Consider the following 17,156-nt stretch of genomic DNA (forward strand, 5'->3'; position numbering starts at 1 on the left):
CTAAAACTCTGGCGGGTGATATGCATTCCTTCCTTTATATATTTGTGTAATGAATTTTAATTTCATGACGAGGTTCTATTATTTTACTGCCCTTGTGATTCACCTCATGTGGATTTTAAGTGCTAGAAGTGATGATTATTATTACTGTGGGTGTGCAGGAGATATCAGGTATCTTATAGAAAACATGTTTTATAGAGCAGGAATTGCTGATGACTGTTTTTTCTCTGCTCTCTGCCTCGGTCTGCTCAGTCAGAGTGTTCTTGAAAAGACAATAAACATCCCTGTTTCAATCATCTGTGTGTGAGTGTGTGCATGATAGAAGCACCGTAAAATAGGTAAAAGGTAGCTTGTCCAATAACCATCTTAGAATGGACAAAAATACAAAAGGTCTTCATAAAAGGAGTCCATTTGCCATTTAAGACAGTTCATTTTCTTTTTAAAGGTCGCACATCAACTGAAAATGCTTTCAAACTCTTGAATACTGAGATAAAACCTAACAGAATTTGTGGTTTTTGTAAACATTCTCTATTATTTCTCTTCTTCTGAAGGACTTCTCTCTCTGCTCCATTGCCTGTCTATAAATTCTTGCTTCATCAGTAATTAATTTGATTAATTTTAATAACTCAAATGATAGAAATTCATAGAAAATGTAAAAAAAAAAACAAATCTTAAAAAGGTTATTTGACCAAACAGTTAAATTCCCCTCAAAACAATAATTATTTTTATGATAATTCCAGTAAAGAATTAAAAAACATACAAAAAAGTTGGCGGGATTTTGAGACATTTTCCACAACCTTTGCCCAAAAACAACAAATCCTGCTTGATATTTTAGAAACACCACACTGAGTGAGAGCGCTGCGGTCTGTGGAACATATGAGAACGTGTGAAAGAGGAGTTAAGCTGTAAAAACACGCAGGAGAACTAAAGGGAGCTGCAGCGTGTATGATGTTACAAACCTGGCATTCTTGGAGGCGTCTGGGCGCAGTATCTTCACAGCCACCAGCAGAGGGCGACCTTTCCTCACATTAAAGGGAAACTCCAAGTTTGGAAGGTCTTGAGGGTTTTCAATTTCACACAGGTGCACCTTTGAACAAAAAATAAATAAAAAATGCAGACATTAATAAAGAATAATCAACTTTTCTTCTGCATGTGTTATCGGTCAGTGCTCACCTCCCCAAACTGTCCCTCCCCCAGCTTCTCCTTGAAGATGAGACATTGGCGCGGCAGCTCCGGCAGCGGGGCGGCGTCGGCCCCCGGACTGGAGGAGGCCAAGGCAGGTACTGCGTACGTGTTGTTACCGCTCACACCTTGCAGACTCACAATGTCTGCCTCCGCATAGTGGGGGACGCTGGGCGGCAGAGGGGGAGAGACGGGTGGAGACAATGACGGGTAAGGAGGAGACCCAGGGTAGGGAGGGGGCTCCTCTTGTGCTGAAGGGAAGCCTTTCTCCAAGTCCAAACCACAAGCTGGAGACAGAAGAAAACAAGTGGATAAAATGAGATAATTAGGAACTGGGTGATTAAAAATCAGATTTCTGTGGCTTTTAAACATCTTAAAGTGACAGTTCAGATCTTTTAAAGTGGGGTTTTGTGAAAAAGTTGATGAACAATTAGTATCTTACCTTGTATACAGCTATTTAAATAACCTGTTTGAAAAAACAGATTAATTCTGAAGGTTTGATGATATAACGACTAGCTTAAGCAAAGTCAGGACCAGAATGGATTTTTGTCATCTTAAAACAACTAAAATCTCAAAACTTCACATAAACATTATCTTATAAAGTAAGGGTAGTCAAACAGACCACGGTCTGGAGCCAGACCCAAATGAAGTGTTATTTGGACCCAGATTGATTGTTAAGTTTTAGAACAATGAGAGGAGGAAATGCATTTTTATTTTTAGGTTGTGCAGCTTTTTTAACGTTTATGGCAACTCATTTTGAACAGCACAACTCTTCCAACATTTATGGTAACTCATTTTAAGCAGCGCAGTGTTTTGTATTTAAATATATATATATTTTATCAAATTTATGGCATTTCATTTTAGGAGATGCGCGGGGCTGCAGCTGCTCGGTGGTCAGTGCTGCGGTCCTGTAACCCTGAGGCTGCAGGTTTGAGCCCAGGTTGCATCAGGAAGGGCATCTGGCGTAAAACAACTGACAAATCTTTTGTGAGAGTTTGATTCTTATAGTGGCCTCTGCAGAAGGGAGAAGCCAAAAGAAAAACATTAACATAATTTTAGGTGTTGCAGCTTTTCTATCAGTTTCCAGGTCTGGCTCACAGTTTCCCTCGCCAGCCCACTGAGAGGTACTGACCTAAAAAACAATAACCTGAGAGAAGAACACTAACATGGCTGTTACTAAAAGTAATTTAAATACAGTATATATACACTCTGGACCTTTGCTGGACAAAGATTTCTTTAGGTGGACCTTGCTGAATTTTAATTAAAGACCACTACTCTATAAGTTTCAGACCGGAGTCGTTTTATTGCAACAAAAAGCCACTTTGGACGAGCCGTTAGCTCGTAAAAGGAGTCAGACTTAAAACCCATTTCTTCAAACTGAGGCTGTTTAACGAGCTATCTGCAGCAGGTAAGATATTAACTATTCAAAAACTTTCCGCGGAATCCCACTTTAAAAGATCTGAACTGTCCCTCTGAGTGAACGAATCAAATGTTGTGAAATCAGACAACTTGTTTGAATTTAGAGGAATTTCATTTGAATGACAGTTCATAAAAATATCAAGTTCTGTACATAAGCTTACAGCACAACCATAAATCTAATACAAGATAAGAAAAAAAAAGAAAAAAGTTTGAGACTTTTATTTTTTTTTACAGATTCAGCTCATCTGTCCCAGGGAAAGGTTGTTTATTATTATGGAAAAACAGATGATAGTCCTGAGATCAGCGTTGAGCTCATTCATCTACCGGGATGCTGAGCTACGGCAGAAATTATGCAGAGAAACTGCCATCCCCCTGAAATATCGACACACACCAGTATGTCTGAAACCTCTTCATTTATAAACAGCCGGGCAGGATTACAAATTTGTGAATGTATTTTTTATTGCTGCCTCCTCTGGTTTGCTCGGTGCATTTATCTTTGTTCCATTTAGTTTTAAGCGTGACGGTTTGGGAATATGAAAGTCAAATTGGTGGATAGTATTTAATATATTTGCCTTCTAGTAACTTATACAATTTCTCCTGAGAGGAAAAAAATATATAAACTTTTAATACAGCGTCTAAAACGAGATTTATTCCTGTATTCCTGTGCTTGCATTATGCATATAAAATAACAGTCTTTGCTCAGCCCAACAGCGTGAACTACGCTTGTGAATAAACTTTTCTTTGCTCATTTAACAGCAGTCTTCTCCGTTTATTATCAACTAAATTTGAGCCTCCTGCTGGACTAGCTGATAAAATTGAAACACTTCTTCGAAATAATCATTTTACATTTGACACAAGCGCCTCTCGAGAGGTTTTAACAGCAAATGAGTCACAGGCTTGTAGGGAGCGAAGGATTTGAATACCAAGTTGTTTTACCTTTGAAACATTAATAGGGACGATAAATTATCAATCTAACCTAAATTCACACACACAGTCACAGTCAATGAATCATAATTCTGTGTATTAAACAATTAAATGTTAATCAAGCTGTTATAATGAGATTTTGGTCGTAAAGACCCAAGTTTACAGTCTTCAGCTGTGAAGGCTCAATGTTTGTCCCCGTTTTGAGCTAAAGAATGATCGCCACCACTGCTTTAAAATACGTTAAAATAAAATTTCTGAGGTTTTTAATTAGGATCACATGACTCTGAAAGTCATTATTGAATTATTGACTGACACCTTGTGTTTTCATGATAAGATACAGTAATCCTGGAAGAGACCAAACTGATCAGGATGGAAAAATGATCAATCAGAGCGACCCGATCCATGACGGTAAGGTTCCCTCGCAGACTAACAGAACCGGACTTTTCACACCGTTTGTAACTGAAGCATGCAAAGCAGATTATATTTCCAAAGTTTATCCGCCAAGACAAAAACCAAAGAGTTGGATGTTATGAATATTGTTTTTAATAATCTCCTATAACCCTGTTTTTCCCTTCTTAACTTTCGGTTGACGGGTTTTTTTTTTTGTTCTTAAACGTGCTACATATAAAGTAAATTTGACTGTTAACATTTATTAATGCTACGTTTTAAAACAAGCACTACAGATAATTAACCGAAGACATTTTTCACTGTAACACTGGAGTCGAGTGCGTTCTTGTCTACGACACAAAAATAAATGAGACACGTCGAGCTTTTGGCGTCAACGGCAATGAGGCTTGATGGAAAATAAAAAAACACTTCCATAAAGAGCCTTACTGCTCATGTGACAATGACAAATAAGTTTATCTTAGCTCAGCTTATTCTTGAGCTTACATAACAAAAAGAAAAAAAAAAAAACACATTTGCAGATCTATAAGTAAGTTAGAAAATGTTCAATTCCTTGGAAACCAAACGATCCTCTTACACAAAACAGAGTTATTTGTGGTGGGAATGAGAGTGATTATGTAAGTAACAGGGGGATAATGAAGATCAAACACATGCAAAAGAAAAAAAACAGACTATTTATTTTTAGGAAGAATGATTCGTGCTGTACTGCCCCAGTAATTGTGTACAGTAGGAACCCGGGTTATTAACGAGGTGGGGGCTCCTCCTGGCTGTGTGGCCCAGTCTGAGCTCTCTTACCCTGAGGCACATTCAGGCTCTTTTCCTGAGCCTGAGTGGAGCTCGGGATGACCGGGGCTCTGGAGCCTTTTCTGTGATCTGGTAGGAGCAGGTGATAGGCCGGAGTGTTTAACAGCAAGGCTGGTGGGGCACACACATACACACAAAACACACAGGCAAGGACACACAGCACAACATGGGGGACACGGAGACACCACAACAATGCAATTGTACAAAAAAATCACAACACAAATTAAAATCAGTAGCATGACAGGGTTAGCATTTTCTTTTTGATTCAGTGGATGAATGAAGGTTGAAGAGGGGAGTACAGAAACAGAAGAGCATCTCAAGAACAGGCAAGTTAACCAAAACCAAACAATATTTGTTGCTTGTGTTATTTCAAACTCACACAGGCGCCTAGTAAACATGGCATGCCGACCTCCCGTGGAACAATGCGAGCGAAGGAATGCATTTTTCTTCTTTAATCCTCTTTCTCCTCCCTCTGTCCTTTTTCTTCCCTTTTCTCCGAACAATAGCTCTTTTGTGTCCACCCTGCTCTGTGCATCTTCTTGTAGGCATTCTTCCTCACAGGGTGTTTGATTTGATTTACTTTTGTTTGGCTTGCTGGAATTTATTGTAATACCACTGTTTTCTTGATACGCACGCAACATTTTTTTTCCCCCCTCCCTTCTTCGACCACTTGCCTCGTCTAAATGAGTTTACAAAAACACAAGCATGCAAACAAACCACAGAGATGTGTGGAAATCCGAATACTGCACATATGAAAAATGGCATTTTGTCATCTTTTTCGTTAGTTTAATATCGACCATGTGGCATGTTTTATAGCAAGTCAGCAGTTTGTATGTCACAATGTTCATGTTTTAAATAAGTGGGGGTTATAATGTACTTTTGATGCATCGTGATGCAGACATGAATGATTCTGCGACAACTTAGAAATGTCAAAAAGTGATTATTATTTAATGTTAACTGCAATTTGAAGAATGCAACAGGTACAGCGCTGTTCATGGTGTGCAAACGACAGAGGGAGAACGAGGCTAATCCAGACATGAAGCAGCTCGTTTTGCATTGAAAGTGTTTCAGCTTCTATAAAGGTAAAGGAAATGATGATGTAGATAAAAGCCATGTGCAAGTTGTGTACGTTTCCATTGTCTTTACTGATGAGATTTTTGGTCACATGACCTCCAAAAAATGAACCGTTTCTCATCCATTTTTAAACTTTAGATATGAAACTACACTGAAATTGAACAAGAGATGAAAAAAAGCATAAAAGAAGAGTTTCTACAGGAACACAGATGTTCAAGCAGGCAATGAATGCACATAAAAATGTATTTTTTCAAGAGCAGCCACACTCGAAAATAAAACAGTTTCAAAAGAATTGAGTGGATGCAGCATCAGTCGGCGTCCAGCCGCTGCCACTGTGAGGCTCAGAAATGAATATAATGGAGGTGTCATTTTTTACGCGTGTCACACTGTGTGTTTTGCTCCAAACACAGTCATTCCCACACTCTACAATGGGACCAAAAAGTCGTGGAAACAGTGAAGAAAGTGGGTGACTTGCTCTAATGGACATCCACTGCCACAGAATCCTGAGTCATTGTACTCAGCCTTTATGACTCCTTTTGTTCGCTTAGTTCCCATAATCCTCTCTGAATGAACACTGAGTTTTGCTGCAGTACAGAGCAAAACATTTTGTTTCTTTTAGGTCTGAGAGAATCCATGCTCAGGATTTTGTTTGAAGTGTGATTATATGTGTATAGAGACGCATTAAGAATCACACTTCACTTTGCAGCACAGACATTAAAAGGTATGGTCGGACACCATTTGGAGTAAAAAGTTGCACATCTTACCCGTGCTGTCCCTGTGATCCCTGGGCCGGAGCAGAGCGCTCGGCTCCTGATACTCTCCCTCTCCGTCTCTGTCAAGTTCACGGTCGTCTGGAAAAGTGTGTATGCGCTGGTAGCGGCTCGAGTAGCTGTGTGTGTTGTTGATGACCACGTTGTCCGAGGGGACTGACAGGTGAACTCGGAGCTCATCGCTGGATAGGCTGCCTTGGGCCTGTGAGCGAGGAGACATCATTCAGATACAAGCAACAGAAATTAACTAGACGCATGATCAAACCCTGGAGACAGACTTTAATCTTTGAATGATTAGCAGCAAATGTAATATTTCCAGAACACATCCAGATGGAGATGAGCTGGTTCACAGCCAAAAGACTGACAATTGTTCCCTCAGCCTGCTATCACTCATTAAAAACTAATTTAAAGAGACAGCTGAGCTTCATAAACAAAGCATTTCTCCATTAGGAAACACATTTTCTGTTAAAAGAAGAAAACTTTGAGTAACTTTCATCTCGCCGCGTTGAGCGTAACTTTCGTCCAGACCCACCTTGCCCAGAATCTTCTTCCAGTACTGCCTCCACAGAATGACAGCGATCACAGCCAGCAGCAACAGGATGATGCCCACCAGGCAACCAATCAGAATAGCCGTGTTGCTGCTGTCGTCTTTGGCTACAGGAAGTCCCGCCCTCGGAGTGATGGCAGAAAATTTTCGTCCTAGAGAAACCCAACGGAGAAAGAGATTGTATAAATGCTTGAATCTGGAATCTGATCTCATGTGTGGCAAGAGAGAGGGAGAAAAAAAAGAATGTTCTGAACTTTACAGGATGTAAATTAACTCATAAAATGTAGTCTAATCTTAGTCTAAATCAGTTTTAAACTATCACAATGTGATTAAACTAATTACATTCAAACTGTTGTAGTTTTATGGCTTCCTTAGAACTCCTTCACTCAAAAATAATCAGTGCAGGCTGAACTAAAGCCAGTGGACTCTTGAATTTTGCTCCTGTAAAGATCTTTTACATCCTTCTTGTAGCTGTTTATGAAAGAGGAGAAAGTTCTAATCATTACTTGCTGTAAACATATTCATCCATATTTCATACCCTCCAGTTGTTGATTTATTTGTGAGCTTTTTGACATTATCTATTTGCACCAGTGTCAGGCCATGAACAGCAAACCTGCTATTCTCCTATAATGGGGCAGTAAAATCATCATGATGCCCTGATGTCCTCTTTGTGAATTTTGCCAAAAATTGAACTTTTCTCCTGTGTGTTCATGCTACAATCCTGCAGAAGTGTTCAGCAAAACAAAGTTGTTTTAGTCTTTAAACTCATTAGAGAAACTGTGGTGATGCTTGTGTTTTAAAGAGCACTTGTTGCCTTCATGATGTATTTATCAGAACTCCCTTTAGTCTCTGTTGGGTTATTTCTAGTTCCACAGATCTCTTAAATGTTTTCCTGTAGTCCTTGTATTCTTTCTCCTACCTTTTCACAATTGCACTTTGTTTTTAAATGTCAGTTTTGCACGCCTGTTTTTAGACGATCTAACAGCAGTCCTCAACTTATTCCATCAGTAAACATCTCATCTTTCTGTGAAGTGACGAACACCTAAGTCTTAAAAGCTTTGCAGCATTCCGATTATTTTAATGCTTCATTTAAAGTCTTGTTAAAGTCATGTTCTTTACACAAATTAATGTCTTATGATAAGAGCAGACTTTGTCTGTAACCACACTTTGCTTTTATTTTCAGGGCGGGGCACCTCTACAACCTAAACTTCCTCTGGTTGTTTTAACATCAAACAATCTGCTAAAAAATATCCAAACCGAGGTTCATGTTTCTGATGCATCACATACATTCGATTAAAGCAGATGTGTGTTTTAGACCATAAATTACACAAATGCACCAAACAACTTTACACATGTCTACGTCTGGGAGTCATTTTATATGGGATGTGTATGCACGGCTGTGAGCATGTGATTTTGTATGACCCTAAACGCCCATTTGAAGAATATCAGAATACCAAATATATGAAGTGAAACGTTTATTGGCAGTGCATGTTGTTTATCTGAATATAGCCAATAAAACTATGCTATATATTTTGGACAGACAGTATCTATAACTTTGCAATCATGACCTAATGCTAATCCGCCCACTTTTCTGTGCAAAAATTTACAACCACTTAAAACCTGCACAGATATAATGGTGCTGGTTTGTATACCAGATTTACAAAACTCTGTATCTAAATACTGTTGAAATTTTAAACAAATGCAGCACCAATTAAACCCTTTTTGGACATGCATGTCCTCTGGCATTTGTATGCAGCATCCTCAGCACCCCTACTTCACACTCCCTTGTCTGCATCACTCTAAACACGACATTATATGTATTATAATAGGAACAAAACACCAAATTCATATGAAAAGTGTCTGATTTTTGCCAAATCATATTTTGATGCTTGTCAAAATATGAAGAGCAGATCATAATGAAGTACTCATTCAACAACAGATTAGATGTGATTACACACCTGATCTGATCTCAATGTATTTTCTTGAAAACAGACAGACGGTGGTAAATTGTTCCACCTTCAGTCAGGTGGCTTAGACTGAATTAGAAACAGATGAAATACTAAACTTTAGTTTGTTGTTTTTCTTTCAGCTGCTCCCTTCTGCTGAGAGTCGCCACAGGGAATGAACTCACAAAGAAGAGCTGAAAATTGTTTGGTGCCAGACGCCCTTCCTGATGCAACCTGGGCTTGAACCTGCAGCCTCAGGACTACAAGACCACAGCACTCCTCACCGAGACACTGCAACCCCAATAAACCTTAGTCTGCATCATCGCCAATCAAAACCAAAAACCAAAACACGATTATAATTTCCACCTTCCTCTGTCGTTAAACACTGAACGCAGCATTTCCCACGAAGAAAGAGAAGAATGAAATGTTCCTTTAACAAATATTAACCAAGTATTCCTTTAACAGGAACATCTGACTCAAAGTAAAAGGTCGTTAGTATACAGTTTTATTATTTTTTCCAGTCTATTTATGCTTTTCAAAGTTTACTGGACCTTATATTTTTACTGTTTCTGTAGGATAGTCACTAACAGAAGCTCGGACATTTAACAACTTATTGATGAATCGATTCTCAAGAATCCCCATGAGTTTACTCAGCAGCACAATGTCTTCATTCAGTGGGTTGATATTTAACCACACGCTGGCAGAAGCTAATGCACCAAGCCTGTGAACATTAGCTCTCGCGGAGGAGTCACAGGGGTCACACACAGACACGGTTTCACCAGCCTGACTCAACATCTGACAGGGATCGTCTGTTTGAGTGTGCCATTAGTATGCACCGAACCACCGAGCTTCTCATAACCCGCTGCTTTGGGAACAATTTGTCAGCGTACTTTTGCTTTTCAGTTGCTTTGTATTTGAGTATTAATCAAAATAATTCAGTGTTTTTTCTTTTTTCCAAGGTCAACTGTGGCATGTAGTTTGCATGAGGAATAAAGGGCATTCCCAAGATTGTTAAGTGTGAACAATAACATTTTTAAAACTATTTTATTGAAATAAATGAAAGTTTTTTATAAAAAATATCGACATATAAACCTACGCACATTTTTATGCATTAAAGTGACAGAACAGATGACAAATTCAACATTTGTCTGTCTTTCTGTCAGTTAAACACCATGTTGGTAATAAATAAACCCAGACAAAACCATCCAACCACATCCAGTCACAAGTACAGAGCAGCATACATGCCACGGCAAACCATTTCCACATTTTTTTATTTTAAAAACCTGTTATTGTTTTGCTGCGCAGACTAGAAACAGCTTGTCGGCAAAGCATGCAGTTTGTGAGACCACAGAAAGCCAAGATGATATTCAGTGTAAATGTAATTTATTATAGCTCTGTTAAAGTTGTTTCCTCGAGCTGTTTATCTTCAAACCCTGGGGACAGAAGCCAGCGCCAAATCCTGTCCCTAATCTCTGCTCCTTCATACTGCAAACTGCCTGCTGAGCACGAGGACAGGTTTAAGATGCTGGAGGAGGGCCAGCTTGGAGAGGCGTTTGCTCCTTTTTTATTCTTTTTGTTTGTCATTCTCTCACCTGACAGTGTCCAGTTACCAGTGGTGTCCATCGTGAAGGTGGTGGGAAGGGATTCTGGAGGAGCGAGGGATGGACAAAGGAGGGATGGGTGAGAAGAAATGTGATGAAGAATCAAAGGAGGAGGATGAGGAGGGACTATAGCAGGATTCTGTCTCAGATGGATTCTCATTCATCCAGGCAAATATTTCTAAATGTTCATGCAGACTGTTTAAAATCTGGATTGTGATGATGAATAAATAATTAATATTTATATTTCTTTAAGTTCCGTGATATTTTTGACATTAATCTAGGGCCAGTTAAAGAAATAAAACAAAGCTTTGGTAAAAATATGCCTCCAATTGCAAAGCTTAAGACAGCCATAATGCTGACACGCTTTAAGTCATAGAAACTCAATTTAAAAGATGGGCAGAAAAATGAGGTAAAAAAAATAATAATAAACAATAATGATAAATAATAAAGAAATCTGAAAAACTAAAAAAGGGCAAAAATGATAAAAGGAGGAAACATGGCGTCAAATCCACTGGCATGAGAAAGAGGAGGCTCAAGAGGAAGAGCGGAGGAGAAGAACTCACCAGAAGGTCCAGAGGTGGTGCTGAAGGACCTGCGGCTCGATGTGGAAACAGAAGGGGTGACGTTTCCAGGAGGAAAGGAAGCGCTGTCTGGAAACTTTGGAGGGTTGTGAAGAAATGAATCAACGTTTGTGACATCTTCTTCAAACGGCTCTGAATAAAGAAAAATGAAAAAAACAGAGGAGAAAATGAGGACAGTTTTATGAAAAAGAATCCTGGTTTTGGAGTTTTTGGTCTCTTTCATGTGGCGTAAAACAGTCGGGTCATCTTCAGAGGCTGACGAGCCGATTGTGGTCCCAGCTGGTTGTGTTTGCAGACAAAAACAATTCATTTCAGAAAACCTAATGATGTTTCTGAGCAGGAACTGATGCGGGCCTTGCTGCTCACTAATCCTTGTCAGGTGGTCAGCTAACATTTGTTCTGTTGAACCTCCTGCAGGACTGAATGTGAATCCAGGAGGCGGCTAAAGATCCAGGATTTATACTGACAACCTAAATGTTCACATAGATCATCTCATATGCATGGATGGAAAATGTACCATCCAGCAGCCGCTGTTTAGAGGATTTCAGCCTATTGTTCATTTACAGTTTGTCACACTCTGTTCGTATGGAAATAATTGGCAGCTTTAATAGTAAAAACTCCAGTTCCCAGCTTGTCTTCCATCAGCACCCAGACTATCGTGCTTCATTTGTGTCATTTAATATCTGCATGAAACAAAACAAAGCAGACGTGTCAGACCACTGCTGGGTCACATTAATCAGTCACCTGAGTTTTGATTATATGTAACCGATTTAATTCTTATCACACTGCAATTCTCACAGAGGACTGTTTAATTAGTCAGTTATCTCAGCTGCAGTGTAGATAAGTCACTGAGTTTCAGTGAAATGGTCATAAATTTAACTTTCAGACATTTTGTGGCATGAGTCTGATTTAGTTAACACCAAAAGAGACAGACGACAGATGGAGGGAAGAAACTATTATTTTAGCACTGATTAGTTTCTGAATTAATCAGACGAGTGTAAACAATAACCGACTCACTGACTCATCTTCAGTGGGTTGTTTGTTTGTATGACAGCATCAGCAACTGTCAACATCCCACAAATGTCATTTATAGTTCTTTAACTGACCTCCTTTATGTAACTGAATGCTGTAAAACAATGTAAGTCATATAGAAAGGGCAAAAATTTCATTGTGAACGTGACTTGTTCGTAAGTTGGGAACAAATTTATTCAAGATCTGAAGAATGTCAATTAAACTTGAGATTATTGCAGCCCTTGAGTGGGAAGCAGTTTTTATTTTATTTTTTTCTTCTACTTTCAGATTTTGTTAAAAGGTTATCTCCAAAGTTATCCAGAAACAGGAAAAAAAAAACGAAATACAAAAAACAACACATCAACTCCTTTTCACCTTTTTTAAAAAAACTTCTGTGTCCTTCATATTTTTTGCAGTGAGTTACAGATTAAGACATTTCAGATCAGCCACTTCAGCATTAAGTTCTTTAGATTCCTTATGTTGTGTCTTTTCATACCAACCTTTTAACATTTTTATTGAGTTATTTTCCTCAGCACAACTTGCCAGAGGAGCCTTTAGTCTTTCATGACTGAAATTTCTCAATAACATCACAAACAGTTCAGCTTGTAATGTTCAGATTGCCTTTTTTGCTTTAGGGATCGTTCTGATTTTTAATTACACTTTTGATGCTCTGAGACACACCTTCTCTCGGTGAGGTTGTAAAAAGGAACAAGAAACAATCAGTTATTTTATGCACTGGTTATATTAGGTCATTAAAAATTAAATTAAACAGTTAATTTCAGATTTTTAAATTATTCTAATTCATCAAAAAGGGGGTAATAATTATGTTTGTGGTGTATATTTTGTTATAGTTCATAAACTTTGGACATTTAATTTTAAAACCATAAAACAAAGTAGTTAAAGTACATGCGAGATAACTGTACACCTCATATAGAAGTAAAATGTCCTGTCCGAGCCGCAGAAATAAACCGCTCAGAGATATAACAACTTATTACTTCAATTCAGTTTCCTACCAGAGAGGAAGGAGATCTCGCTGATGAGCAGCCAGCGGTCTGCAAAGTAGAATTTGCAGCGGAGGATTTGAGCCAATCGACCAGCCAGAGGGATGGAGATGAGTTGTGAAGAGGGGTCCTTTAGATCCTCGAGGGGTACGGGCAAGGTGAGGACAGGAGACGACCAGGGCTGGAGGAGGCCGGGCTTAAAAAGACACTCCACTTTGCTGAAGACTCGCACTCCCTGCGTGTGGCGGTTGTTACTGTGCACCTATAAAGGAGGAGATAAAAGTGAGACCAAAGGAAAAGATACGGATCAAAAAAAGAACGAGATACAATCAGAAAATCTACTACCCGTTTATGTGAATCAGCTCAAAGATGTGGCAAACTCTGAGATGTTTATTATTCATTGTGAGTGAAGCGGCAGGAGAAGATTGAATTAACACACAAAATTAATGACATTTTTTTTTTTCCTTTTAAACTATAATTGCTTTGGCACAAGTTAGAACTGAGCATGAGTGCCAGTGTGGGTGGTGGGCAAAACAAAAAGAACAAGACAGGAAACCAAGGAGAGGATTCAGTTTAAATTTCCAATTTTCTCAAGAGAAGAATCCATAAAAGCTGATCCACTTTAAAAGCCATCGCTGTGGCCGAGAGACGAAAGAGGAGCTGGAGATGAGAAAGAAGGATGTGGAAGCTGGCTAAATAAGCAAGAGAGAAGTGAAAGCTTTAGATCTGAGGGGTATAACACCCAAAAAAGAAACAGTAGGTTTGTATTTTCTTCTAAAATAGAGAAGTTTGTGCAGAGGCTGATCTGACAGGTTGGCTGTTAACCTCACACAGTGCAGGAGCAGTCACTCTAATCTAATCCACATGGTATAATGCAAGACGGCCAGCTGCACCAGATGCTCGGATGATGTGTAAACATTTGTCTGGGCAGGGACAAACTTTAGTGTGTGTGCGCTGTTGGATGATTGCAGGGGTGCGAAAAGTCAACAAAACCAAAGAAATTCACTCCTCCTTTGGGAGATTCGGCTCCAACGACCTGCAAAAAGCTTCTTTTAACAGAATGTCTCTGCAATCATTACACTTTGCTTGTTTCATCATAAAATCGAGCTCTCGTTATAAACTCTCTGATCTTTCGTTTTAGTTTCACACACGCTGACAAAAATGTTCCACAAAAAGTCCCAGAGGACAAAGCTGCAGCTTGACAAAAAGCAGATCAGCGTGTGTCAAGGCTGTCAAAAGGTTAAAGAGCAGATCTCCCTTTGGGACAGCGATTAGGTCCAGGTTAAGGAACTTTGTCCTGCAGAGACGAGTCAAACGGGACTTCGGTTTAGGTTCCCACTCTTTTATTTATTTGACCTGTGTGTCGGACATATCCGCTCAGCCATGCAAGCATAACAGGGTATGTCAGCTGAGGTTAGTGTGGGAAACTCACCAGGGAAAAGACAGGAAAAGCAGGGTAAGTCTTGGAAAAACAATAGGAACACTACTGGAAGAGATGTGAAATGGTAACTGAGGTCAGCTGGAGTAAAAATTAAAGGCCTAGCATCCATTGAAGGAATGCATATCACCCTTCACCTTTCATGCTGGAGTTTTAGTCCAACATCTTATGATGAGAAGGAATGAAGTTAGTCATTTTATTCAAACCTTGCAAACAACATCATGCCTGATCTCTTGCAATATTACAATATCAAGTGAGATGTGTTCAGAGCATGTGTTGAGGATGATGCTCAGCTACCACCACAACAAATTTTAACTCAGCATCTGTAAAACTGATTGAGCTTGCTGAGGTTGCTTAGCTGAGGTGGCCATCTTGAAATGAAGTAACTCCCAAAGGTTATCCGTTTAGATGTACAGTAATTACTTTCTGAAGGTTTTACTAAAATCCATGCAGTGAGATATTTTGCTAACGCTGCAGACAACTGAACACAAACACACACAGAGACACAGGTGGCAGGCGATGATGAACACATCAGGGGAAAATAAAAAAAAAGGGGAGAATTCATCCAAAATATTTAAATTTCAGGAAAGACCTTTAAAATATTAGCTGTCTTTACAAAAGACAGACTGTAAATGTAGGCTTTAAAATGCAGTGTGTGTTTCACCCAAACCGACATTCCAACCCGCATCCAATGAGACGACACGGTTATAACTCAAACTGGGTTGCTTCATATCATTATCCCCTTCGTTTCTCCACAAACTAACCCCAAAAGCCACACAGACGCACAAACAGACTGTGATGCAACTCGGTGGTTTCCACAGAGATGAGCACAGACGCAGCGTCCCGTCCCAAACTATGGAGCATCCAAACTAATTAAACTGCTGCTGAGCTGTTCCAGTCAATACGTCCAACTATGCTGAACACACAGAACAATGCAGCTGGAGTACAGCAATGTTTAAGGAATGTTTCAGGAAGGTCATCAGGGGCAAGAAGAACCAGCTTACTCTCTGTTCATAATCACAATGACATGCTAGTTTTAGGGATAGAAGATAAACAAAAAAAAAAAAATGAAAAAGGCAAATGGTTGACTGAGCTTTCTGTCATTTAAGAAAACAGAGACAGGAATCTATTATTTTATAATATACTGTACTAAACTTTATAAAAAGAAAAAAGGTTTGGGTATTATGACTAACATGCAATCATGTAATTCCCTGTGTGTGTGTTCATCTGTCTGTTAGCAAAATATCTCATGAACCAGAAGACATATTTTTACTCTCCTAAAGTAATTATTGGATGTTCGTCGACAACTGATTGATTTTAGGAGTCAACTCAGTTCAAGATGGCTGCCACAACTAATTAACCTTAGCAAACATAAATGGCTAGAACTCATCCAATTTTGTTAAATTTGAAACCAGACGTAGACATTTACAAAACCTTCCCATATATTCTATATTTAGTTCAATTTTAGCCCAGACTTTTGTTCAAAATAAAAATAATCACCTGCAATGAGCTCTGTGTAGATGTCAATATATGATCAGAATAAAAGGAATTTAAATACCCCCTTTTTTACGAACTTGTGGATATGTTCCACTCATAAATAGTTGTATATCACTCAGAGTTCATACATTTCAGCATTAAAAAAAGACTGCTTTCTTTCTCATCCTTGACGCTGAACGCTGTTTGAGTAACGAGGCAGCAGGAACCACTGGAACTGAGCTGGACTGAACCAACTCAAAGCTGAAGGAGTACAGCCATTCTTGTTAATATTTGCTTTTTAGCTTGTAACTGAGAAAGTTAAATTAGAATTTACACTACATGCTTTTCTACTGTTACTGTTGCTTTCTAATGTGCTGTTAAGTCAACAAATGGGGGAGCAAAAAACATAAATTTGCACCCCCACTTCAGAAAACGTGGGAGCACCTGCTCCATCTGCTCCATGGAGCAGGCGCCTATGCAGATGGTGCTTCTTACAGACAATTTAACTCCAAACTCTGAACTCATAACCTGCTCCGGAGCGAGTTATGAGTTTAGCATATGTTTCTATGGTGATCTTGCTGGGCTCAAATAGAGCCTCCTTTGTGACACCAAAAACTTTTGCGTTTCAGCTAAGCTGCTTCATAGTACACCTTTAAAAACCATTTTTTTTTCTCCTCACAATGGTAACTGTTGGTTACATTTTTAGCTCACAGTCATGTACTCGTAAACTGTCACGCAGAGAAACATCTCAGTGCTTACCTGCATGTTGTGAAAGAGTCTTGGTTTCTCAAAATGAAACTCGATATCCACGCTGCCTTGCCCGAGGGCTTCCCGACTCCAACCAAGGTAGTCGTACCCCGGCCACACCCTCAGCTCTTTCGTTTCTATAAAATCGTCTCCTCCCAGGACGCCATCGCAAAGCTGACCCAGGCCACCAAACTGCATCCTGCACACAGACAGACCACTGCATTAACACATGA

At 39.3% G+C, this 17,156-nt stretch overlaps 1 protein-coding gene across 5 annotated transcripts in view; it reads right to left on the reverse strand.

The window, feature by feature from the left end:
• Positions 1 to 17,156, reverse strand: part of ddr1 (discoidin domain receptor tyrosine kinase 1) — a 61,305-nt gene that overhangs the window by 5,006 nt on the left and 39,143 nt on the right. For 2 of the 5 annotated variants that reach the window (XM_017415351.3, XM_017415349.3), the window contains exons 8-16: positions 16,936 to 17,122; positions 13,275 to 13,524; positions 11,233 to 11,382; positions 10,661 to 10,714; positions 7,108 to 7,274; positions 6,570 to 6,777; positions 4,723 to 4,842; positions 1,171 to 1,466; positions 957 to 1,084 (exon numbers count right to left, since the gene is read on the reverse strand). In XM_017415351.3, the coding sequence (XP_017270840.1) occupies positions 957 to 1,084; positions 1,171 to 1,466; positions 4,723 to 4,842; positions 6,570 to 6,777; positions 7,108 to 7,274; positions 10,661 to 10,714; positions 11,233 to 11,382; positions 13,275 to 13,524; positions 16,936 to 17,122 (1,560 nt within the window). The remainder of the gene's footprint in view (positions 1 to 956; positions 1,085 to 1,170; positions 1,467 to 4,722; positions 4,843 to 6,569; positions 6,778 to 7,107; positions 7,275 to 10,660; positions 10,715 to 11,232; positions 11,383 to 13,274; positions 13,525 to 16,935; positions 17,123 to 17,156) is intronic. The other 3 variants (XM_025005760.2, XM_025005761.2, XM_025005762.2) reach the window with 3 other exon arrangements.

Source organism: Kryptolebias marmoratus, linkage group LG16 (assembly GCF_001649575.2).
Source record: "Kryptolebias marmoratus isolate JLee-2015 linkage group LG16, ASM164957v2, whole genome shotgun sequence".
In the NCBI taxonomy this organism is placed as follows: Eukaryota; Metazoa; Chordata; class Actinopteri; order Cyprinodontiformes; family Rivulidae; genus Kryptolebias; species Kryptolebias marmoratus.